This window comes from Xenopus laevis, chromosome 1L, assembly GCF_017654675.1.
Source record: "Xenopus laevis strain J_2021 chromosome 1L, Xenopus_laevis_v10.1, whole genome shotgun sequence".
Taxonomy (NCBI): Eukaryota; Metazoa; Chordata; class Amphibia; order Anura; family Pipidae; genus Xenopus; species Xenopus laevis.
Window position 1 is genome coordinate 36,727,448 of NC_054371.1, and position 27,193 is coordinate 36,754,640.

Here is a 27,193-nt window from a genome sequence, read left to right on the forward strand (position 1 = left end):
CTTTATTAAGGATTTGTTCTTCTCTCTGGCACAGATATATAAGAGCACGGAGGCTGGGAAGGAAATACTGCAGATTTATAATAACAAAGTATCTAAACTAGTTTGGATTCAGCTTAGCTCATAGCACACCTGGATTTTCAGACTGTCCAAAGATATATCACCTTCTTCGTCATCAGCATTACAAATATATACATGTGTTATACAGGATGGGGCATCTGATTTCTTGGGGTGTCCAAAATTTTTGCAACAAGGGCTAGATTTGTTGAGGTGAAAACATGTGGGCCGACCTTCAGACTGCACTGGATCAGATCAGACAATTGACGGCAGCAGCTGGGGGGAAGCGGGCACTGACTGAAGGCTCATTACGCGCGAATATTTACGCTATTGCATTTGTCACAAGCCCCAAACTTTATTTTATAGACAGTGTACACAGACCAATGGCTTGCCAATTTTCTCAAAAAGATCTGAGATCTGGCTGCCAATTAGGCATGAGCATTAGCATGACTAAAAGGATGTGATTTCTGTACAACATTGATTTGTCCTGTACAAGTTGGATCATAACATTTCCATAGTGTGTATAACCCCCAATTCAGGGGAGCGTGGACAGTAACGGAACTAGGTGGGGGTGGGCCCTGGTGCGAGCCGTTCAGCCGGGCCCGCCCCCACCCCCGTCCGTGTGATTTCTCTGCGGCTGCAGCCGAATCGAGCCAGCTGCAGCGCGCGCGATCTGCCGGGGGGCCCTGCGGGGGTGCGGGCCCTGGCCCAATTGCTCCCCCTGCTCCCCCAGTAGTTACGCCCCTGAGCGTGGATAAGGACACAGGACTCTATGTTCCACATCACCTACACCACCTAAGGATTTCCCACAAGATCCTTGCAGTAGCAAAAAGGGAGTTGGTGTGTTCTACAAAATACAAATGAAATGCCTTGCCAGCCACAGACACTTATCTATTGTAACATGCACACTGCTAAACTGGGTCCGGGCTGGCGCAGTGATCCATAAAGCCACTGGAGAACTATAAAGCTGTGATTTTCTAGTTATAGTTGTACTACATATTCCAGCACATATATTCCATCATGCTTGGATGCTGTGAATTTTACTCAGCAATATCCAGAAGGCCACCCGGTCCAGATCCTTTTTGCGGGCCTAGGATTCCCCTGCAAGGGTATCAAGCAGTGTCTGTTCAGTTGGCCTCCTTCCCTGTAAAAGCCCTGCCTCCTATCAGACTCACTGTCCTTTGCAAGTAAAGCTGCTGCGTCAGCCGCTCCACAGCCCAAGGCCAGCACAATTGGACATGCCTGCATTAATAGGATATTTGCCCTGGGAGGAAAAACCTAAGCACTGTGTGTAGGCATTAGCCGCAATCTAATGGTGGAAAAGAGGACAGATAGAGCTCCTGCATGTCCAACCAACTCCATTCAGCAGTTCTTACTTCTTATACTACAACTACCACTGGTGTAACTACCTACAGGGCAGCCATCAGGGGGGGACTGGGGGGAGAGTTGTAGGGGGCCCGAGGGTAAGGGGGGCCCAGCCACTCTACATTTACTTGATTACCGGGCCCCCATCTTTCTGAGAGCTGCTGACTTCGGGAAGGCATGGACGTTTAAGGGGCCCTGGCCACCAATTTTCTTATAATGTGGGGGGGGGGCCTGGCCACCAATTTTGGCCACCAATTTTTTTTCTCATGTGGGGACCTAGCCACCAATATTTTTTAATGGGGGGCCCTGGCAACAAATGTTTTTTTTATGGGGGCCCTGACTACCAGTATCTTTTTATTTTTTATTAACATGTGGGAACCCTAGCCACCAATATTTTTTTGTTTTTTTTACTGTGTGGTGGGGGGCGGACCTGTGGGGTGGGCGGACCTGTAGGTGGGGCTTGCGGTGGGTGCAGCCCAGGGGGCCCAGGAAATTTTGTCGTATGGGGTCCTGCGATTTCTGATGGCGGTCCTGACTACCTATACAGCAGCATCATAGTCCCCCTCCCTGACCCATCTTTTACCTTTAATAAAAACTGGTGGAGCCAGGGGAAGAGGACTGTTTGTGCCAAAACCCCCTCAGTAGATTTTTTGGCAGGGGGGCCCGGCACAGCCAAGTTACGCCACTGACAACTACACATGTTAAATCACAGTTGAGACTCTGATGGGGGTATTTACTAAACTCTGAATTTATCTCATAATTTATTTAATTTATATAAAAAAAAAAAAAAACACGTCCAAACTCCCATGCCTGATTTGACCTCATTTATTAATAAGAAACGTCAAATTTATCAGTTCAGAAAAAAACCCGATAAAATCGAACGCAAAACTGAATCGTCCAGTCTTTCTGTTTTTTTGCCCGAAAACCCCACATTTTTCAGATTTTTAGGCTAAACTCAGTGCAAAACACGATATCTTTAAATTGATATTGATGCCTGTCCTATTGACTTATACAGGACCTCCACTGGTCTGATATGGCAGATTTTCGGATTCAGCCTTTTGCACCATCGGAGTATAATAAATCTCGAAATATTTGGGTTTTTTTTCCACAGAAGAACTCCAGTTTTTGCCCCAAAAAGCTTGACCAGACAAATTTGACCTTTAGTAAATAACCCCCTAAGGGTAATGGCACAAGGCCTGGAGTGCCTATGAATAAGTACCAGGGGGTATGAAACGCATAAGGCGGAATACCCTGTGGTCTGTATGCCCAATTTTTTAACATGATTTTTGAATAAAGAGTATATTTTTATATATTGTGGAGTTTTGGGATAACCTTTTTTTTGTTTTGTTTTTTTTGTTGTTTTTTTTACAAGGCCTGGAGTGCCCTATTCTGTCTGCCACTGCACTTAAAGGGATGGTTCGTGTTTGAACTAACTTTTAGTATGATGTAGAGAGTGATAGTCAGAGAATTTGGTTTTCACTTTTTATTATTTGTGGTTTTTGAGTTATTTAGCTTTTTATCCAGCAGCTCTCCAGTTTGCCATTTCAGCAATCTGGTTGCTAGGGTCCAAATGACCCTAGCAACCACGCACTGATTTGAATAAGAGACTGGAATATAAATAGGAGAGGGCCTGAATAAAAAGATCAGTAATAAAAAGTAGCAATAACTATAAACTTGTAGCCTTACAGAGTATTGGTTTTTAGATTGGGTCAGTGTAGGGTTGCCACCTTTTGCAAATTTTTTTGTCCGGCTGTTGGGGGGGGTTACAAAAAGGGGCGTGGTGTTGTGACACAAAGGGGCGTCCAGGACAAAAACCGAAGGACAAGCTAAGTTTACAGGGGATGGGGGACCGGCCGAGGCAGTGACGGAACTAGGTGGGGGCGGGCCCTGGTGCGGGCCGTGACCCGCCCCCACCCTCGTCCATGCGGCTGCAGCCGACTCCAGTGGGCGCGTGACTGCCGGGGGGCCCTGCGGGGGTGCGGGCCCTGGTCCAATTGCACCCCCTGCTCCCCCGGTAGTTACGCCACTGGGTCGAGGGGTCTTTTAAAGGGTATTACAAATTTACCGGCAGCTACATTGCCGGTAAATTTGTAATACCGGCCCTGGCCTTGGCAGGTGTTTTACTGGCTTGGCCGGTAAAATACCTGCTGGGTGGCAACCCTAGGTCAGCGACCCCCATTTCAAAGCTGGAAAGAGTCCGTCAGAAGAAGGCAAACAATTCAAACGCTGTATAAAAGTAACAATAAAGACCAATTGAAAAGTTGCTTAGAATTAATGAATGAATGTTCTTGATGACTTGAGGCCTGGCTGTTTCACTTGGAGAGGTGGCCCAAGGTGCCAAAAGTATGTTATACAAAGGCCAGTTGTAAACAACTTATAAATTTTTTTTTAAATTATTTGCTTTCTTCTTCTGACCCTTTCCAACTTTTAAAGGGGGGTCACACTGACCCCATCTAGAAAGCAAATGCGCTATAAGGCTACAGATGTATAGTTATTGCTACCTTTTATTAATGATCTTTCTATTCAGGCGAGTGCCCCTCCCTACCCGCAACAGCGACGCGACCACATTCCATATCCCTACGGAACTGCTTTCAAACTCAGCCCGCGCTCCCAGTACAGAAAGCGGCTTGAGCAAGTCCGACACAGCGTCTTCATTCACCGCCCGCCCTGTCCAATGGGAAGAGGCAGAGCTGAGCGAGTCCCCCCTAGCCGCGCTGCGATTGGCCAGAGCGCTACTGTGGGCGCTTGAAAGCGTTAGGAAGTGATCGCTCCCTCAAGCACACGAGCATGTTCGGGAAGGAGCAGCCCAGGCGCTGGCAGTCGCTTCTAATGCTGCATTGTATTACACACCCGCTGCCATGAAGGCCAGGCTGCAGAAACTCATCTCCATTCACCTGGATACCGGGGAAGAGAAAGAGCTCAAGCAGGTACCTTTCTTATTCCACATCTCCTTGTACGTGTATCTTCTATGGCGATCAGCTGCCTGTCCTTCTTGGGTGTTTCTTCTGCAGGGACTTTAACCTGTTGCTCTGCTGCATTTGCTTCAACTCAACTCCCAGCATCCTATGCAGTCCAGGGTGGATACTGGGAGTTGTGTCTCAGCACCTACTGGAGATCCAGAGACATGATCTCCTCTTTTAACAAGCAACTTTATGAGCTGTTGCTAGAATTTGGGACTGGTTGGACTCCCTAGAGATTGTGTGTTTTTATTTTTTAATTTTACCAAGAACAGCAGTTCTTATTGACGTATAAGTAATTAAAAGGGTAACTTCTAATCAACACAAATTCCCAGCACTTAATGGGAATTAGGGATTGTCTCCTGCAAATCCTAATAATAGTTTAAATTGACTATAGATTGAGTCTTCCAAGAATAGCTGGTTTGTTCCCCTTTAGGGTCAGGGCACACAGGCAGATTCGGGGAGATTAGTCGTCCGGTGAGAAAATCTTCTCTTCTTTGGGGCGACTAATCTCCCCAAACTGCCTCCCGTCAGCTAAAATGTAAATCACCAGCAGGAAGGCACACGGAGCGATTCGGTTTCTGAAGTTGCCCGACGAAAAAACTTTGGGCGTCTTCGGAAAACGAATCACTCAGAGTGCCATCTGTTTGGGGAAATTAGTCGCCCTAAAGAAGAGAAGATTTTCTCACTGGACGACTAATCTCCCCGAATCTGAGCGTGTGCCCTGACCCTTACATTAACTTTTAATATTAAATACTTTTCACGTACAATTTTTTTTCTTTTTTTATATTTTGTGGATTTTCGGTCATTTGGCTTATTGTTCAGCAGCTCTCCAGTTTGATATTTTAGCAGCTATCTGGTTGGCAGGGTCTTGTTTACTTAAGCAATCAGGCATATGTTTAAATAAGAGACTGGAATATGAATAGGAGAGGGGCTAAAAAGAAAGTTAAGTATAATAAAATCGTAAGCTCACAGGACAATAGCTCTTTGGCAGCTGCGGTCAGTGACCCGTCTGAAAGCAGAAGAAAGAAGGCAAATAATTCAAAAACTAGAAATATAAAAATAAATAAAGACAAGTTGCTAGGAATAGGACATTCGATAACATAAAGGTGAACCTTTAATCGTGAAACCATAGCAGTTATTCATAGGGAAAAGCATACACACTCCGCAAGTTAAAACTTTGTCTGGACTTTTTACCCGACTTCTGTTTGATCCAAAGGAAGGCAAAACAAATGCGAAGCTTTGTGATCATTGCTGGGTTTCCTCTGCTGTATTGTTACTGTGTAACTGTCTTTAACTGGTTCTTTTAATTAGGCTGGTAAACCATTCAGTGACAAAACGTTACACTTTAGGGCAGGACTACACAGCCGATTTGGCAGCGATCCGACGCGCTGCGTAAAAGCGCAGGCATCACGTCGGATGCGATGGAAATCAGGTAAGTTATTCAATTGTCGCATTGTTGACACGACTGTCAGATGCAGACGCTGCACGCTGCGTCTGCATCCGACAGTCGCGTCGCATCAACAATGCAACACGATCCAACACTGCCGTTACTTACCTTGTTTCCGTCGCATCCGACATGACGCCTGCGCTTTTGCAAAAATGGGGTATTGGATAAACCAACAGCATGCAAAAAAGGGGTATTGGACAAACCAACAGCATGCAAAAAAGGGGTATTGGATAAACCAACTGCATGCAAAAAAGGGGTATTGGACAAACCAACAGCATGCAAAAAAGGGTATTGGATAAACCAACAGCATGCAAAAAAGGGGTATTGGGCAATACTGGGAAAAATTCCACAAGGGCTGTCAAAATCAAAGTTAAACATGTAATATTTATTGTAGATTCATTGTAGAACAATATCTCCATTAGCCCAACACGTTTCGTGCCCTCCCCTAAGGCACTTAATCATGGGCTATCTTTACCTTCCAGGAAATAGGCATTTATAGGAGACATGACCAATAGAAAACAAGATACAAAACATATTTCAGTTCAAAGCAAAAAAAAAAGGGACTATCTCTTAAAGGCACACACTTGCTTAATGTATCTTAAAAAGATACAATATCAGAATTCATGAGTGTGTGTATATATGATATTTCTATGATTTCTGAGATTGCATCTCTTTAAGCTAGTGCATCCATTTAAGAGACATTTGCCTCTTTTTGCTTTGAATTTAAATGTTTTGTATCTTGTCTTCTATTAGTCATGTCTCCTATAAATGCCTATGATTAAGTACCTTGGAGTGCACAAAACGCATATGGCCAATGGAGATATTCCCTTTTTTTAATGAATCTATAATAAATATTACATTTTTAACTTTGATTTTAGTGGCCCTTGTGAAGTTTTTCTGAGTGCCCAATGCCCCTTTTTTTGCAAGCTGTTTGCTAAATTTTACACCATGTGAATGCCAGACTTTCTGCCGTTATTTTAGATTGCTTCAGGTGGGATTCACTCTTAGAAAAAGTGAGTAAAATTCAGTTTTTACACTGTTATTGACATGGCGAAGCCTGACGATGTGTGGTTTATTATCCCACTGTTTTATACACCGCATAATAAATATGCTGTGATCTTAGTTTGGATCAAGTACCAGGTACTGTTTTATCATTACAGACAAAATGGGGTAGCGTACTAGCGGTTACTGGACGCCACAGCGAAATAATTTTAGGGCTCCTAAAATATGCACAGGTTGTCCTATTTTACCAATATATATTACATTTACTCATTAATTAAAGCCTCATGGGGCCCCATAGAAACCCCCTGCAGCCGCTGGGGCTGAGAGTACCCTTACATATTATCATGGGTAGCACCATACAGGTCCGGACTGAGAATTAAAATAGGCACTGGCATTTCAGGTATACCGAGGCCCAATCAGCCAACTAAATACTGACTTTCTATGGCACCTTATAGCAGCCCCTCTGGCATTTGCCAGAACCCACAGATTGCCAGTCTGGGCCTGGCACCATATAATTATATGAGCAGACTATTACAACCGGTATCTTTGTACTGTGTATATTGGTTCATTTGTCAATTGGGAATATTGAGAAATATCAGCTGCTGCATTGTGTTGGCCAGTGCATGATGAACCAACAGATGGAGAGGAGAGAAAATTGGCTGCACCTTTTCTTCAATACCTGCTGTTTTGCTGTAAGTGAGACTATGAGCAAACCACTAACCTATCAAACTGCGCTTGAAACTGCAATACAGACTGGAATCTGTACCACTGAGTATATCATTAGACATTTGTTCATAGACCTTACACTCCCTGTGCATAAAATAAACCCATAATCTCATCTATACAGGAGCATTGGTTTTCTGGTTATTGGCAGGAAAACTGCTTGCAGGCGTTCCTGTATACTGTCCCAAAAAATATCCGTGACTTCTGTATTGGAATAGTGGGAACAGTCAGATATCTAAATCCCATCAAACAAAAGAATAATATGTAAAACTCGCACTAATTTTACCAACCCGAAAACTTGCATATAATTCGACTAAACTCAATTCAAGTTTTTTACTCCAAAAAAAAAAAAAACTCGGTCAAGAAGGTTAGTAGCTTGTCTAAATTGGTGCCTGTACCCATTGACTTATGAATGAACTCGGCAGGTTTTAGTTGGCAAATAGTCAAATTCAAATTTTAGAAGGGCCAGAGTTTGATAAATTCTGAAATTTGAATCGAGTTTGGGTAATTCACAGTAATACACAAATTTGAGAGTTTTGACCATGAAGAATTTGAATTTTCTTTTCGACCCTTAATAAATCTGCCCCAAAGTCTCAACAGGAATACCAAGCTGTAATGTCCTGGAATCTTGAAAGTGTTGTTGGGGTGAGGTACTGCAGTGATATTACCCCAGGAAGACTAACAATAGGGCTGTAGGTATGGGAAATGATCTCAATATCCAAACATTGCTTGACTGCATGGAAATACAGTTTGGTTGAACTCTTTTCATTGATTTGTGTATGAAGTCGTCATTGCATGCTGATGTCATACCTCCGCCACACTTGGCTCTGCAAATTGTTGATATTCTAGCTGGTCTGCCACCAGCCAGGCAAACATACTGATGCTGTATGGTCATACGCAGGGATTGTCAAGTTCTATTGTTTTGATTTGATGAATACAGTGCCGTTGGTCATACACCACATGGATGAACAAATGCTGTTCTGATTGTTCTGATTGGATCTGCCAGGACAAAAAGAGGAGCCTATATTCTAGTGCACAATACACCTGCCCAAAAGGGACATTGGCAGATCGATTTTTAAGTTTGCGCTAATCTGTTGCAATCCTGAGCTCACATAGATGAGATGAAACTCAGATTGAAAATGTAGTTGAAATTGTAACATGTAGGTGGTTGTACGTGAAGCTTAAATATATTTGTAAACATAATATGTTCTTCTCATTCAATCTGTTTTGAGTTGCCCAAAATGTATTTTCTCCTTGCACCGATTCCCCTCTCCTATCTCTGACTTGCACATGTTAGGGCTGAGCTGCGTGGGAGCCATCATTCCTTACATACTCCACAGCTGAGAGATTTCTGTGCTGAAAATAATGCTAAATCCCTTAACTGTCAGCATAAATTTTAAAGAGACTGTTCACTTTAAATTTAAAATGTAATATGTGTGTTAGGGATGCCCCAAATCCTTTGTGAAAGATTCGGCCGAATACTGAACTGAATCCTGATTTGCATATGCAAATTAGGGGTGGAAAAGGGAAAACATTTTTTTTAAATATGTTTTGTGACAAAACCGTTGGCCGTTATCTTAGTTGCTTAGGGTTATTCACCCTAGCAACTTCCGAACAGTTTAAACGAAAAATAACCAGTAAAGTATTGGCACAACAATACATTTTAAAGACAGTTTATTTGTTTGCTGGGGTCAGTAACTCTGACAGACAGACAGACAGATTTTATTTGCAGGCTGGAAAGGTTATCATTGAGAAACCAAACAAAATATACTGTATGAAGTCACCTAGAAAAGATTCAGTAACTTGCTAAAACTTAATGTACAAGTAAACTTACCCTTTGATTTTTCTTTCATGAGCAAACATTTGCTATTTCAGACATGGGGTGGGGACACACCTAGTGGCACTATATAAATGAAAGTGAACTCTAAGGTGATTATTTACTCAAATTAGAATGTATCTATTTTAATAAAAAAAAACAAACCACAACTTAATTCCCATGGCTGATTTTAGCTTATTTATTAATTAAAAAAAAAATCGATTTAATCGGATTGTGGAAAAACTCTGCTTCTTTGTGAATTGGTCACATATTTTTTGGCCTTTCACAAATCGCTCTATTTTTTGTCCGAAAACCCAGAAAAAGTCAGATTTTCCGGCTAAAATCAGCGCAACGAAAACTTCAACTTGACATAGGTGGCTCTACCATTGACTTACAGTATACAGGACCTCGACAGGTCTGAGATGGTGGATTCGGGCTTTTTGCAGCATCAGGGTATGATTAATCTCCCTTTAAATATTCAAGTTTTCTAGTAAATCACAGAAATCTGCTCACACTAAGGGCCCTTACAGATGGGGGGGGGTGAGGTATTGTGTGCATTTAACTTATATTGGAACAGCAATTTTGGCTGCTGCACATGAGCTTACAACCTAGTATATACTGCCCATCGCAACCAAACTACAGAAAAAGAAATGCGCACAATACCTCACCCCCCATCTTGGTGTGAGCAGACTTTTGTGATGTTATTCCTGTAAGGAAATGCCACATAAGTCCGTTATGGAGACAAAAGTGTCTTTTATTGAGGTATGCAGGTATATTTTGATTTCAGTGCGGCTGGGATAAGAATTGGCTGACAGAGTAAACAGTTCATTTATTTCAAGTGAAGAAAAAGGTCACTTTCATGATTCAGACAAAAAATGCTTTGTAGGCTGAGAAGTGGCTTATGAGGATCTGTTTGATATTGAGAATTTTGTACCCTCCTCCTCCATTATGACTTCATTGCCTATGATTTATTATAAGATAGTGTTATTTTAATTGCACTAGAAGGAACAGCTGTTATACAGCTTATAAAGACTCAAATGGGCAAGTGCTTAGTTTTTTGAAGCCTCGTGATAATTGAATATTGTACATTTCATGTCATAGACCTAACTACTTTATATATGCTTCATTACCATGAGAGCAATGGCAGCCACCTGTAACTCTGCACACACGGTATAGAGATATAAACCTTTTGCTTTGTCGCAACCAAAATGCACATATCCTCATTTTCAGGCTGAAATCAGGTTGTTTACTGGCTTTTACTGGAATGGAAATGCCAGGTCTAGGAACATTTGAAGTTGTGTTGTTGAATTGTGGGATATTTAAAAATGCTTTTATGTTGAAATGGCTATACACGGGCGTTCCCCTGCGTTGCGCTTTCTTCCTTTCAGCCGCAGGGGAGCACACTGAATTATTGTCAATGGGGCTGTACTCACACAGACGCATTTATGCGCCAAACTCAGGTAAAATGCAACATGCTGTGTCCCAACCTGCGTTTGGCGTTTACATGCGTCTGTGCGAGTACATCCCCATTGACAATAATTCAGTGAGTCTACTCCTGCACAACACAGGGGAGCGCACAAACAAAACGCCCGTGTGTAAGAGCTCTTAGGATTACATAGGGGAACAATAGACCTCTATCAACCAGTCATATGGTTACATCAACCTAATGCTTAAGGCAGGAGTAGTATCTCCCAGCACCTGTACCACTCGGCTAAAGTAGGGTTGTCACCTTTTCTGGAAAAAAAATACCAGCCTTACTGTATATTTATCTTTTTTTCCCTATTAATAACATTGGGATCAACCATAATTTTTACTGGCCAGGCCTGTAAAAACCGGCTAGGTGGCAACCCTAGGCTAAAGGGGCTTTGAAATTTGCCCGGGTTAAACAAAATTTTCTCCAGCATTTTAGCTCTATTGTTCATGCCCTTCATATTGCAGCATATTTAACTTTTTGATATAGTGTTAATTTTTCTAAGGGGCCAGCATGTGCTTTTGTTCTTCCCTGGAAACTTTTGTTTCCATTTACAAGGTAAGCAAATAATAACTGTTGTTTTTGTTTTTTTTCTCCAATAGATCCACGTAACATTGAATCTGTTATAAATGTGTTACTTTCAGTTTGCTAACCTTGCTATGTGTTACACATTCTTAATTCATATTTGCCTGTTGCTTTCTATAATGTTCCAGTAAGAAATACAAATACACAGAAGTAACCACTTAAAGGGGTGGTTCACCTTTACTTTCAGTATGTTCTAGAATGGCCAATTCTAAGCACAGCCTGAGCCACTGGAGCGCCACACCGCGCGTGTGTGCATGTGCGGTGTGATGTGTGTGTACGCATGCGCCATGTGACGCGTGTGTGCGCATGCGTGCACTCGCCCAATGTTTTTCATGGCAGGAGAAAGCTTCCTAATTTCGGATCTGGGCCGGCAGGGGCCCACTGGGTTTTTTTCCCCGGTGTCCCGCCGGCCCAGTCCGATCCTGTCTAAGCAACTCATTTGGTCTTCATTATTTATTTTAAATAAATATTTTTTAATTATTTGCCTCACTCTTTCCGGCTTTTAGATGGAAGGCGGGGGTTACTGACCTCAACTAAAAAACAATGGCTCTGTAAGGCTACAAATGTATTGTTATTGCTACTTTTTCTTAAGGTGGTCATAAACGTAGAGATCTGCTCGAGCGGATCTCTCCCCAACATGCCCACATTGAAGTGGGCGATATCGGGCTGATCCGACCGTGGGCCCTAGGGACCAACGATCGAATCATAATGGATCCAATACGGGTGGTCAAATTGCGGGACCAAAGAGACTGGATTTTTCTAACCTGCCCGATCGAGATGGTCAGATATTGATCGGGAAAGCACGTCGGATGGCCCCATACACGGGCCAATAAGCTGCCGACTCGGTCTGTCGGCAGCTTTTATTGACCCGTGTATGGGGACCTTAACTCTTCTTTTCTTCTATTCAGGCCCCCTTTTGTTTATATTCAGTCTCTTATTCAAATCAATACACGGTTTCTAGGGTGATTAGGATCCTAGCAACTAGATTACTGAAATAAAAATCTAAATGGCTCAAAAACCACAAATGATAAACAAAAAGAAAACCAAATGCACCCTACATTTTACTAGTGAACAACCTCTTTATTGATTATCCAGTGGAAGGTATAGCACTTGCTGTGACTGGCTGTGTGACACTTATGGAACATGGGGGTTATCTAATGGCAAATGTTCTGTCTTCAGTTATTCACTATTGCCTAGAGTACATCATTGCCTCTAACGTTTGTCACCTCTGTGTTCTTCACTGCACCTCCCTGGTGTGCTACACAGACACATGGCGAGTTCTCTGGGATGATGTTTCCCCAGTTGTAAAGGATCAGTGTTCCCTGATTCTGACTCATTTCCTGGTTCATACACAGTGTTCTGGGAGGAGGCGTCTCATTGGCTGTAGCTCTGGCTTCACAAAATGCTGCAGGAAATGAATAAAGGAAATGTAACCTGGATGAAGTCACTGTTTTTAAAAAGGATACAGTCACACACGCTATACGAAGCACTTTATATCTACTTGCACTTGGTTTATGTGGAAAATGTCAGGCTTAAGTATTCCCGGCTTTTGAGCAGGATATGGTTTTCTTTGTCTAGGCACATAATACAGAATTCCAAGCCTATTAGGGGTAGGATAGTGGTACTGTTATTTCCAAAATAGTCTGTGGGGATATTGGAAGGAAGGATATTGGAGATGCTTCCATACACTAAAGTAAATCCATAAATATCCTCCGTTACTATGAATTTAGGAAATCCTCCAGGAGTTTTGTTTTCCTCCAAAAACATACAGGCACGTTAATTGGCTCCTGATAAAAATTGCAACAAAAAACAAGTGGTGCTCCAGAATAAAATTAAATAGCTCACGAGTTGATCGTGTGGTCCAGGTGCACCAGCCCCAGACCCCCAGCTTCAGGGAGTGGCAAACCGATATACAAGCGAAAAGATAGGGCTATCCAGCAGGGCCAAAAGTGTAAGCTAAAAAGCTTCTTTATTAATCATAATTAAGCGTGTTTCGTACCTACATGGTACGTAATCATGGGCTAAAGCCCACAACTAAGTACTGTGTAGGTATGAAATGTGTAGGGCCTATGGACATGCATTTATACTTTTAATTATGATTAATAAAGACATGCAACTGAGCGTACATACACACAAAATGAAGCCCTATTGAAAATAATGGAATACACACTATAGCAATTCCCACAGCCAACATACACAACACCAATATTTGCGTTTTACAGCAGAAACGCCAATATGCTAAGGAAACGGCATATTATTGAACTCTGTGGGATCCGCAGGTTTGGAAATAAACTTTGCTGAAATATGCAGCATATTTTCAATATGGGGCCAAATTCTCGAGAGATGGATTGCACATATATGTATTTGCAGCGTTGTGTATTGACAATCAGTACGGTTACAGTTTACATGTAAATTACTTTTCCACTTGGCTTTTTTCCCCGCATAAGTTTACTAAAATTCTTCCAAGTGGAATTGTGGGGAACAAGGAAAACCAGAAATGCATTTTGGGAAAAGAAAACGACAGGCTGAAAAGCGCATTATCATGCGTGTGTGGTTTCATTGGCGTATTGACGCTTGACCGCACATTTTTAAAAAGGCAACATTAAAACTCCGTATGACCTTGCCCTTGGACTGGAGCAGGAACTGATGTGAAGGATGTGTATAATCTCTGAAGATATTTTTTTTTTTTTTTTTTTTTTTAGGGTTTTAATTACCCTAGTAAACATGCATTGATTAAGAGACGAATAGGAGAGGACTTGAACAGGAATATTGGTTATAAAAATAGCAATTACAATAAATTTGTAACTTAACATTTGAAAGCTGGAAAAAGTCAGAAGAAGGGAAATAATTCAAAAACTATATAAAAAATTATGGCCGGTTGAAAAGTTTCTTAGAATAAGCCATTCTATAACATACTAAGGGGCAGATTTATCAAGGGTCGAAGTGAATTCGATGGAATTTTCGAAGTAAAAAAATTTGAAATTCGAAGTAATTTTTTGGATACTTCGACCATCGAATAGGATACTACGATTTTGACTTAGAATTATATTCGAAGTAAAATAGTTAGAATATTACACCATTCAATAATCTAAGTACTGTCTCTTTAAAAAAAACTTTGACTTCAATACTTCGCCAAATTAAACCTGCCAAAGTGCTATGTTGGCCTATGGGGACCTTCTAGAGTAGTTTTTTGAAGTCGAAGAAAAGTCGTTCGATCGATCGCTGAAATACTTTGAATTGTTTGATTTGAAGGATTTAATCGTTCGATCGAACGATTTTACTTCGACTGCAAATGGTCAAATTCCATTAAAAAAACTTCGACTTCGATATTTGAAGTTGAAGTAATTCAATACAATGGTCGAATTTCGAAGTATTTTCAACTTCGAAATTCGACCCTTGATAAATCTTCCCCTATAAGTTAACTTAAAGGTGAACACCCCCCTGAAATGACTCATACTGATGGGTGTTTTGCTCTGAGTTTGGTGCTTGGATATGTCTGTGTGAGTTCTGGGGTGGAAAGCTGGAAAACTGACCACAGGGTGAAATGCCTGTCAGGACGAACCCTTAGTTAGGTTTTGGCTATTGATCATTAGTAAAAAAAAATACCACATGCAGCTTATTGATTTTCATATTCAAGAGACTGCAAGATAAATGTGCTTTGAGATTAAATTAATAATAATATTAATATTACGTGCATATATGTGCACAAACACCAAAATTAAGAATTCTATGTATGTCACAGTTGGAATATAATATTTTGTAGAGTAACCAGTAGGATTAAGTCATTTCAACCTATTCAACCTATTTCTTTTAAGAGTATTTGCTTTTTTTGGATAAACAGATCGGTGTTATTATATAGATGACATGATGTACTGTACTTTGTAGCCTTAACATATTTATCTGAAAAACAGCCTGGCATCTGAAAGGGTTTTTTTTTCTCTCAAGTATTTTGAATATCTGCACAATGGTGCTCTTAAACTCCTGATAAAAGGGCTTTTTGATAAAAGAGCAGATGGAACGAGGCAGCTGATTCTGGAGTTTAACTGCCATGGCTAGAATGTATATCGGCCATTCTTTTTTTATGTTTTGGCATCCAGTATGTCACTAGTAGGTCAGTAAATATGTCCAGTGTGTGCTCAGCAAAGTAAAGGAATAAAACGACAGTATTCCTCTTTATGTGAGAGAATAAGCGTTACTGATTAGAGTCGCTTTCTGCGTCTATCTTTCCAACTAATGATATTGACATTGAATACCATTTTTGAGAGATTATTGTACCATGACTAATCCACTGCAGGGCAGAGTTTTTCTGTTGCAGCCCATACAGCTTGTGAGCAGTGGTACTTCAAATGAGAGATTTATTTATAATCTCTTGCACCTGCAAAGACTCTTTAAATAAAAGGGGTTGTTCACCTTTAAATTAGTATGATGTAGAGCGTGATATTCTTGGACAATATTTAATTGTTTTTCAATTTTTATTATTCGTGAGTTTTGAGTTATTTAGCTTTTTATTCAGCAGCTCTCTAGTTTGCAATTTCAGCAATCCAGTTACTAGGGTCCAAATTCCCCTAGCAACCATGCACTGATTTGAATAAGAGACTGGAATATGAGTTGAAGAGGGTCTACTCAATAGAAAGAGTAATAAAAAGTAGCAATAACAATAAATTTGTAGCCTTAAGGTGGCCATACACTCTGAGATCCGCTCGTTTGGCGACATCGCCCTTAAGGTGGGCAATATCGGGCTGATCCGATCGTGGGCCCATCGGGGGGCCCCATACACGGGCCAATAAGCTGCCGACACAGTCTGTCGGCAGCTTTTATCGGCCCATGTATGGCCACCTTTACAGAGCATTTGTTTTTAGATGGGGGCAGTGAACCTCATTTAAAAGTCGGAATCAGAGATAAAGACTTACCCCCATATGTAATAATAAAAGTCACTGTTTTCCCTGGAGCAGTAACCCATAGCAACCAATAAGATGTTTGATTTTAAACCGGTAACCAGCTATCTGCTGATTGGTTGCTACTGCTCCTGGGCAAACTTAGTGCTGGGACAAACCCCAAAATAATTCAAAAACGATTATTGCCTCACTGAGGCAACTTCGGGCGACAATAGAAAATGCATCACTGCGTGTGCATTAGTGCAGGCGACTTTGCATTGTAGCCTATGGGGAAAAAACGCAGAGGCAGTTCGGGGAGATAGTCGCTCAAAAGACGAGGCGATTAGTTGCCAGCCGACAAAATCTCCCCGAATCTCCTCGTGTGGCCTTACCCTTAAGGTTTAAATTAAAAAATGTAATTTGATTTTAGAGATTTATCATACTCTGGCCCTTTAAGAATTCTAATTCAACTATTTGCCTCCTAAAACCTGCTGAATTACTGTTTAAATCAGTGGGTGAGGTCTAAGGATCAATTGAGATCGAATTCAAGTTTTCGGGTTGTTTAAATTCGTTCGACTTTTTTACATTTTTGAATTTTTTTTTTTTAATTCGAATTTTGAATTCAAGGGAGTTTGAAAAAAACTCTAGGTTACGTTATCATATCCTAGAAATGTCAGACTTCTCATTTGGCTCAGCTATAAGAGCTCTAACCTATATGTTTAAAGTCAATATCATAAGAAGCCATGTTTCTCTTTAAAACTGGAGAATTCCAGGACAAAAAGGTACAAATCCAAAAGACTAAAAGCCAAAGAGCATTTTTCCAGATTCATTTAAAGGCGAAATTTCTCCTTTAGAATAGGCAAACGTTATGCATAACCGTTATGTAACCAAAGATTTGGTTTAAAATTAATTTGTATCCTTATAATTAATTTTAATCCTTATAATTTAATTTTTATCCTTATACTAATCTTTTCCAAGTGGAAAATTTGTGTAACAGGCTATCCTATGGGTTCTGACAAATAGTTAATATCCCCTGCTTTGGTCGCAGTCGGGCTCCATATACATTTATGATTTAATTGTGTTTTTATGGTTTATGAGTTTTTAAGGGCACCGCTACAGGGAGTTGTATGACATCACAATGCCCATAAATGGCTTTTGTTTGTTACAGAGGGAAACCCTGACATGCATCATAGCTTTCTTATCTATATCACATGTACAGGAAGCACACCCTCAGATTAATTCCTAAGGAATTCCACATAGGTTTATGTCACATGGGAAGAGGGCCAAGCCACTTACCTGTGATTCAACCCTGCCATAACAGTCACAGTAGCAAAGAGAGAAGTCTAGAATGGGTTATGCTGCATGTCTATTTAAATAGCCAGTGAGTGAATTAAAGGGGTTGTTCACCTTTAAATTAACTTTTAGTTTGATGTAGAATATATTCTGAGACAATTTGCATTTGGTTTTCATTTTTTTTATAATCTGTGGGGGTTTTTTCGAGTTATTTAGCTTTTTATTCAGCAGCTCTCCAATTTGCAGTTGCTAGGGTCCAAATTACCCTAGCAACCATGCATTCATATGAATACGAGACTGGAATATGAATAGGAGAGGGGCTGAATATTGGGATGCACAGAATCCACTATTTTGGATTAGAGCGAACCCCCAAATCCTTCGAGAAAAGATTAGGCTGAATACTGAACCAAATCCCAATTTGCATATGCAAATTAGGGGTGGAAGGGGGAAACTTTTTTTTACTTCATGCAATTTCCCTAATACCCCTAATTTATATATGCAAATTAGGATTCACAATCGGTCCGGCTGGGCAGAAGAATTCGCCCGAATCTGAATCCTGCTGAAAAAGGCCGAATCCTGGATTCATTGCATCCCTAGCTGAATGGAAAGATAAGAAATAAAAAATTAACAATAAGGGGGGTATTTAATAAACTCTAATTTATCTAATTTTTTTTAAAACAAAGTCAACCTAACTCCCATCCACGTATTTAACTCAATAATCAAATAATCCGCTTGAAAAAGTCGGTTGGGGGGGGAAGTCTTAATAAAATCATACAAAAATTAGTATTATACGAATCTGACGCCCAAATTGTCGCCTGAAAACCCTGACCTTTTTCTTTTCGGATTATCAAGCGCAGATCACAATGTAAAGAAACATCTTTAGGGACATTTACCATAGACTTCTGCATGGCCTCGACAGGAGTATTTTTGGATTCGGATTTTTAGCAGCTCTGGGGTATAATAAATCTCTAAAAATTCTAAAACTCGACCAGAATAAATAGAGCTTTAATAAATGGGCCCCTAAAGAAGAATTCAAATAATCCAAAAACTATAAAAAAAAAAAAAGTAAAATCAAGTCTAATTGAAAAGTTGCTTAGAAATAGCCATTCTTTAATATACTAAAAGTTAACTTAAAGTTGAACTACCCCATTTAAGGTTTTTTTTTTTTTTTGTGTGTGAGATCTGTCCTACCCTTCTCATGTTCCACTGTACATCACTGCACTCTCATTGGTAAGGGGCTTGGAGTACACTGGCTATTTTTGCACGTGGTTTGGAAATGCTTCAGAATCCGGTTACGTCTCCTCTGTTTTATGGGCTACATAAGCTTATGCAATACATATTTTCTTCAGTTTAGCAATGTGCCATGCATATATTGTGCGAGTCCCAGCTTGTTTAGCACAATAATGTTTCTAATGATTACAACATCTTGGCATCCAGTTTGATAAAGAGCATTAATGTGGTAACTTCCTTTTACTTTAACCTACAGAGTACTGACTGAAACTAGGTATATTCAAAATTAGGTTTTAAGTGGAGGTTCTCCTTTTTTTTTTATTATTTTAGTTTAATTTTACTTATCAATGTTGTATCTTATTGGTCTGGTTATTACAGTCATAGATTGTAGAACGAGGTGGCCCTTTTCTTAGCCACTATTTGGCTAGTAAAGGAAAAACTACACAGGAGATTTGGTCAGAATCTAACTGATCTTGCCATACAACTACACACAACATCACACACAGCACAAGATTTGTAGGATCCTACGAAATCTGATTCCCCCCCCCCCCATTGTAAAGTCGGATCAGATCAAGTTGGATGGTGTAGTTTGTTCATTCATCTACATCTGACATTCAATGAATTTTAGTGGAAGTCTGTCACCATCTGATTTTATCTTGTCGGACGAAGACGCAGCATGCAGAGTTCGCATCCAACAGTCGTGTTGAATAGAAATTTCTCTAGTGTATGCTTGGGGGACACAGGGAACCATGGGGTATAGCTGATGCCATTAGGAGGTAGGACACAACAACTGAAAAATTAGCTCCTCCTCCGCTGGCTATACCCCCCAGCAGGCGGAGCCTACTCCAGTTTTTTGTTGTGTCCTCAGGAGGTCAGGACATGTCATGGTTTCCCTCAAGAAACTTTTATTTTTATTCTATTGTACAAGGAGTTATACCAGTCACCTACACTGTGTAGGATGCCTTGGCATATTTCTCCCATCGTGGGAAGTGTCTCTGGGGTAATTGCTGCACAGCTACTTCCATCCAGTTTTTCTTATCACCCTCTCTCATTGTGCAGGAGGAGTGAACTGGCCAGGACACAGAAGGCTTCGGGACCCTGGGGGAGGGTAAGTATACATGTTATGTCCCCTGGTCCCAGGTGTATTATAACAGTAAGAGCCTTCTTCCCTCCCCCCTATGACTGGAGGGGGAGCGGACCGTCGCCCTTCTCCTCATAGCGTCGCTGGGATGCGGCAGGCAGGGAGAGGACAGCGGGCAAAGACAGGCGGTTTATCCCACTAATGGATAGGGGAGCATGACCGCAGGTTCTGGGGGCCTCTTGTTTAATATGCGCGTCCTCTCCTTCTAGCGCACGGAGAGGAACAGCGCACATACGCGTACTAGCGCATTACTCTAGCGCTTCCGGGTTTCGGCCGCCGCACACCACGTGATGCGCAACTGGCGCGAAACTACCAACCGGAACGGCGCATTCTCTTCAGGGGGACTGTCGCTTACTGAACAGCGCAGCACGAGCAGGGAACTGTGCAATTACAGGACACGGTGACTAGAAATACTAGCCTCCTTCCCTGACTTTCCCCTGGCTCTATTAGAGCGACCTGTACTCCTATTTGGCTTTTCCTTACCAACCATGTCTGAGGAAAACAGTGAGGCCATTTTTTCCAGGGGGAAGACAGCCTCGGTAAGATACCTTGCATGTGCCAAGTGCCGCAAAAAGCTCCCCTCAGGGCAAAAAGAGCCTATTTGCTCTAAGTGTAAAACAGCTGAGCCTGAGAAAGAACTCCCAGGCCCTGCTCCTATTCAAACAGAACAAAATCCTCAACACCTACTGTGACTGTCACAGATGTACCTAATCCAATTCAGACAGTAATTCCAGATTGGGCAGCCCAGTTAGCTACTGGCATACCAAAATTAGCATCATCTTTGGATAAAATCCTGTCAAGACTAGATAAACCCAGACATAGGGGTTCAAAACGTAGAGCACCCTCGTCTTCGGACGAAGAGAGTGACAATTGTTCCAGAGATTCCTCACCTGTACCAGGCAGGGAGGAGACCCTTGGTTTATCAGAGGGGGAGTTATCTTGCAGTTCTGACATGTTAGATGAGGAACCTTCAAAATTCTCTGCTGAAGCGATAGATGATTTAATTACTTCCGTTCTGGAGACTCTTAACATACAGGAACCAGAGACCAGTACAGATAAGTCTAAAATACTGTTTAAAAGAAGTAGTAGATCTGCACCTACTTTCCCTTCTCATGCACAACTTGAGCAAATAATCCAACAGGAGTGGAACAAGCCGGAAAGTCGTTTCCAACCAAACCGCAGATTCCTAAAACTCTATCCATTTTCTGCAGATACCACAGAGAAATGGTCTTCTCCTCCTTCAGTGGACGCTCCAGTTTCACGCTTATCCAAAAACACAGCTCTTCCAGTACCAGATGCCTCGTCCTTTAAGGACCAGATGGACAAGAAAATGGACGGGTTACTACGTTCCCTTTTCTCAGCCTCAGGCACGGCCCTTCGCCCCTATCCTGGCTTACAGCATGGGTTAGCAGGGCAGTACAAACATGGTCTGAATCCCTTGTTCAGGGCAATTCTCTCGGGAGTGCCAAGACAAGAACTTTCGCAGCTGGCGACACAAATCAAAGACGCAAATGAATATATTTGCGAGGCGGCCTTAGACGCAACACAGGCAGTTAGCAGAGCTTCAGCGCTTTCTATAGCCACTCGGCGGTCACTCTGGATGAAGTTATGGTCTGCTGATTTGTCATCCAAAAGTCTCTTACATCATTGCCATTCAAGGGAAAACTCCTTTTCGGGTCCAGATCTGGACAAGATCATTAGTCAAGCCACAGGAGGAAAGAGCACGCTACTTCCTCAACCAAAAGCCCGTTCTTCCTTTCGGAGAGGGAGGTTTTTTCGCCCTTCACAAACAAGAGCTCTAGACACTCGCCACCACGGCATACAACCTCCAACAGAGGACGCTTCACGGGTAAGCCCAGAACCTCATGGCAGGCTCGCAAACCCTCTACCAGGACGTCGGACAAGCCCTCCACCGCATGACGGGAGGCCTCCGGCACTCGAAACGCCTCTGGGGGGAAGGCTACTCCACTTTTCTCAAAGGTGGCTAGAAATCACATCAGATTCTTGGATACAAGAGGTGGTAACTCAAGGTTATCACCTAGAATTCGATTTGTTGCCCCCTCGCCAATTTTCATGTCAAGAATCCCAAAAGAACCAGCAAAGTTCAAGGCCTTCCAAAACGTGCTGTCTACCCTTTTACAAGCAGAGGTCATCTCCTCGGTTCCTCCAAAGGACTCTTCAGGGGATACTATTCCAATCTGTTTGTAGTTCCCAAAAAAGACGGATCGGTACGTCCAGTACTAGATCTAAAGGGACTAAACAAATTTGTTCGTCCAAGAAAGTTCAAAATGGAATCTCTACGCTCCATCATTGCAGCAATGACCCCAGGCCAATTCATGACGTCCCTAGACATAAAGGACGCCTACCTGCATGTGCCAATTTTCCCTTCTCATCAAAAGTACTTACGTTTCGCCATACAAAACCGCCACTACCAATTCAGAGCACTCCCTTTTGGCCTCACTTCGGCACCAAGGGTGTTCACAAAAATCATGGCAGTAGCCACTGCAGAGATACGGCAGTTAGGTATATCCATAACCCCGTATCTCGACGACCTGTTAATCAAAGCACCCTCTTTAGCAGAAGCACAACGAGCAACCCATCTTGCTATGAACAAACTACAAGATCTCGGATGGTCTATCAATCTAGAAAAATCATCCACAACACCCAGACAGTCTATGGTTTTTCTAGGACTACTGTTCGACACACGGACACAAAGAGTGTCCCTAACTCAGGAAAAGATTGTTCATCTCAAAGCTCTAATACGTTCCTTACTGGCCAAAACAAGTCATTCAATCAGATTCTGTATGAAAGTACTGGGGGTCATGGTATCAACAATAGAAGCGGTTCCATTCGCCCAAATTCACATGCGGGAACTTCAATGGAACATTCTTACATTATGGAAAAGAAAACAATTGACTCAAGAGATCCGTCTTTCTCACAGGACGCGAGTATCCCTGACCTGGTGGCTACGAACACAGTGCATTTCCAAGGGAAAACCTCTCGGAGAGCCACAATGGAGACTAATGACAACAGATGCGAGCCTGTCGGGTTGGGGAGCAGTACTAGAGGGCAGATCCGCACAGGGTCTGTGGACTCAAGTGGAAAGCCGCTTACCCATAAATCTTCTGGAGATCAGGGCTATTCGTCTAGGACTCAGTCACTGGCAAACAGAATTATCAGGCCAACCGATAAAGATACAGTCAGACAACTCGACAGCGGTGGCTTATATAAACCACCAGGGGGGCACAAGAAGCAAGGCGGCCTTACAAGAAGTCAGACACATTTTCCGGTGGGCGGAACAGAACAACGCCAGACTATCGGCCATCTTCATCCCAGGCCTGCAAAACTGGGAAGCAGACTTCCTAAGCCGCCAAACATTAGACCCAGGAGAATGGGCGCTAAAGGAGGAGATTTTTCAAGAAATAACCGCAAGATGGGGCTTGCCGGAAGTAGACCTAATGGCTTCTCGCCACAACCGACAGGTACCAACCTTCCTTGCTCGGTGCCGGGACCCTCTGGCACTAGCAGCAGACGCTCTCACAGCCCCGTGGGATTTTCAACTAGCCTACGCATTTCCTCCAATTCCCCTGATACCCAGAACAATCAAAAAGGCACAAAGAGAGAACACCACTCTCATCCTCATAGCTCCGAACTGGCCTCGAAGGTCTTGGTTCTCGGACCTCGTAAACATGTCAATAGAGGATCCGTGGATTCTGCCAAACGTATCAGACCTACTACATCAGGGCCCAATTCTACACCCGAAGCCTCACAGCCTCAACTTGACTGCGTGGCTCTTGAGACCAGCATTCTGAAGCAGAAGGGATTTTCGGATGCTGTAATTCAAACCATGCGAGCAGCGCGAAAGCCTTCCTCAGCCAGATCATACTATCGGGTATGGAATAATTACAGACAATGGTGCTACAGACATAATGTAAACTTTAGATCTTTTTCAATGTCAAAACTGTTAGAATTCCTCCAGGAAGGTGTGTCTCTAGGATTATCACTCGGTTCCCTCAAATCACAGATTTCTGCTTTGTCTATTTTATTCCAAAAAAGGTTAGCCCTTCTATCGGATGTCAAAACATTTTTACAGGGGGTAGCACATGTGGTTCCTCCTTTCCGTAAATCAGTACCTACATGGGATCTTACCTTGGTTCTTAAAGCACTACAGAGAGCTCCCTTTGAACCAATGGCATCAATACCATTACATTGGGTAACATTAAAGACTGTGTTCCTATTCGCAATTACCTCAGCAAAACGAGTGTCCGAAATCAGTGCACTATCCTGCAAATCTCCGTTTCTCACTTTTCAGCATGACAGAGCAGTGCTTCGTACGGTACCTTCCTTCCTGCCTAAGGTGGTATCGGCATTTCACATCAACCAGGAAATAACTATTCCTACCTTCTGCCCCTCACCAAAAAATCCCAAGGAAGCAGCTCTTCATACTTTGGATCCAGTACGTGCTTTAAAATTCTATCTACATAGAGTACAGGATGTACGAAAGACTGACTCTCTTTTCGTGTTAACCTCAGGTCCACTAAAAGGATCTCCAGCCACTAAGGCTTCCATATCCAGATGGGTCAAGCAGACGATTCAAAGAGCTTATGTGGCACAAGGGTTAACACCACCGGAGAAAGTGAAAGCGCATTCCACAAGGGGAATGAGCACGACCTGGGCTTTTCGGAATCAGGCCTCAGCAGAGCAGTTGTGCAAAGCAGCTACGTGGACTTCTATCCACCCCTTTGCAAAATTCTATCATTTTGATTCATTTGCGGCACATGACACACGCTTTGGCAGAAAGGTGCTTCAGGCCGCAGTGGAAAAATCCAGTTAGGGCCTCTCCCACCCTACTACTGGGGGACAGCTTTGGTACGTCCCCATGGTTCCCTGTGTCCCCCAAGCATACACTAGAGAAAATGAGATTTTGTGTACTCACCGTAAAATCTTTTTCTCTCTGGTAGCTTGGGGGACACAGGGCTTCCCTCCCTTAGTGGAGGCCTCTTCTGTTTTTCTCAGTAACATGTGTGATAAGTTTTCAAGTTAATTGTTGAAGTTTAAAATTATAAAAACTCCTTCGTTCCTTCTTTGGGACAAACTGGAGTAGGCTCCGCCTGCTGGGGGGTATAGCCAGCGGAGGAGGAGCTAATTTTTCAGTTGTTGTGTCCTACCTCCTAATGGCATCAGCTATACCCCATGGTTCCCTGTGTCCCCCAAGCTACCAGAGAGAAAAAGATTTTACGGTGAGTACACAAAATCTCATTTTTTCCATGCAGTTTGCACATCAGATTTTTGTATCCGTCTCATATTTTCACTCATGCGTTTGTGTTTTGTTGAACCAATCGCATATCTTGTGGAATTTAGCCCTTAAAGGCCCCTGTAACAAAACAAAAAAAACCCCTACCCTACGTAGACCCTCCTCCCTCCCAGCCTAGCTGCCCCCACCCATCGGGGAAATGCCCCTAACTTTTTACTTACCCCTTGGTGCAAATTCAAGGATCGCAGTTCACAGCAGTCGTCTTCCGGGTCTTCATCCAGCGCTCCAGCAACTTCCATCCATTTTGGCGCATGCGCAGTTGTCGCAAACCGGTAAATTGCTCCAACTGTGCATGCGCCACTTCGCTGGTCTCTGTCTCAGCTTACCCAAGACTCGGAAGATGGCTGCCATGAACTCCGAACCTTGAATTTGCACCAAGGGGTAAGTAAAAGGTTAGAGGTATTTGCCTGGGGTAGCAGCTAGGCTGGTAGGGAGGAGGGAGAGGGGTCTATGTAGGGTAGGGGGGTAGGGTATTTTTTTTTTTTTTTTTTAATTAAGGGTTGGATTCTCCTTTAAGATAAGGTGTCTTCTTGTAAGCCAACAAAAAAAAATATTTTTCTGCTCTTTGTGACTTATTGGTGTGATGCCATAATCGGAGCAAACTGGATGCTTGTGGGTATTTCTGTACGTTATACTTCCTCCGCCAGTTTCTCCTTTACCTCCATTGATATTAGTTCTTGTCATGGACTAGTACTGCAGTATTTTTTTTTAATATAGAATTACTAATTAAATGGTGTATTCATCATTCTTTAGGAATTGGTCCCCTTGAACATTTGTAAATGTTGCCAAATGTACTTTTATAAATGTATTTAGCTATAACCTAGCAATATAATACTTTTTTTGGTGCTAAAATGATTTAAACTTTGAGTTGTTTTACGAGTCCCCCCCCCCTTTTTCTGTAGTCAATGAGCCCACTAATATCATGTGCTAGCTGCAGTGCTTGAGTGCGCAGTGTTCCTAGATTACATGTGAAGCCATTTCTATTGGTGTTCACCAAAGAAAAACATTTTGGAATCACTGTTACATGAGTTAGTATAAGGCTACCCTCACTAAGAACAGGTACTGAATATAATAATATCGTTTCCTTGTTTGTGGTATTGTGTTTGACAAGGCTAATGTCCATTTAGCACCACTCATGCAAAACTCTGTGTATTCAACTAATGTCACCATATTCCAAGGTGGCGCCTCCATGCCTCTTAATGCTGAATGTTCACCTTTAAATTAATTTTTAGTATGATATAGAGCGTCATATTCTTAGACAATTTGTAACTGTTTTTTAATTTTTATTATTCGTGAGTTTTGAGATATTTGGCTTTTTATTCAGCAGCTCTCCAGCCTACAATTTCAGCAATATGGTTACTAGGGTCTAAATTACCCTAGCAACCATGCATTGATATGAATAAGTGACTGGACTATGAATAGGAGAGGCCTGACTAGAAAGACGAGTAATAAAAAGTAGCAATAACAATAAATTTGTAGCCTTACAGAGCATTTGTTTTTAGAATGCATCCCTAGTATAAAGTTTGGCCATCCCTAGTATAAAGCTACACTTAATAATTACAAACCCTTACCGAAAAGAGATTTATGCCTGCTTTTTTTTTTTTTTTTTTTTTTTTAAATCTCTATTTTAAGTCTCTTTACTTTGTGCTGCTGCCAATTCTCTCTTGAGTTTGAACTTGTTTACAGTCGATCAATTGAAGTTCTCATCTGACTCTGGTAATTCTTAGGTTATTCCATAAGACTTAGCCAGGCAGAACTGAAATAGCGTTGTTTCTTCCAAGTCTATTTTGGCTGAAGAAGCAAACCATGGCATATGATATATCTATGAGTGGTGCAAGAAGCCATGTCTCCCCTGGAGCAACAAGATGGCCCATGCTTTATTGCATAGGGAACTGCCTTAAGATGGCCATAGACAAAC

The 27,193-nt window shown here is 42.1% G+C and overlaps 1 protein-coding gene across 5 annotated transcripts in view; it reads left to right on the forward strand.

The window, feature by feature from the left end:
- LOC108698064 (TBC1 domain family member 1) overlaps window positions 1–27,193 on the forward strand; it is a 128,160-nt gene that overhangs the window by 18,444 nt on the left and 82,523 nt on the right. The window contains exon 1 of one of the 5 annotated variants that reach the window (XM_018229090.2): window positions 4,100–4,346. The exons of 3 other annotated variants lie outside the window; for them this stretch is intronic. In XM_018229090.2, coding sequence (XP_018084579.1) covers window positions 4,278–4,346 — 69 coding nt within the window. In that variant the 5' untranslated portion in view covers window positions 4,100–4,277. Of the gene's footprint in view, window positions 1–4,099; window positions 4,347–27,193 lie in introns of those variants that run through there. One more of the 5 variants, XM_018229081.2, reaches the window with a different exon arrangement.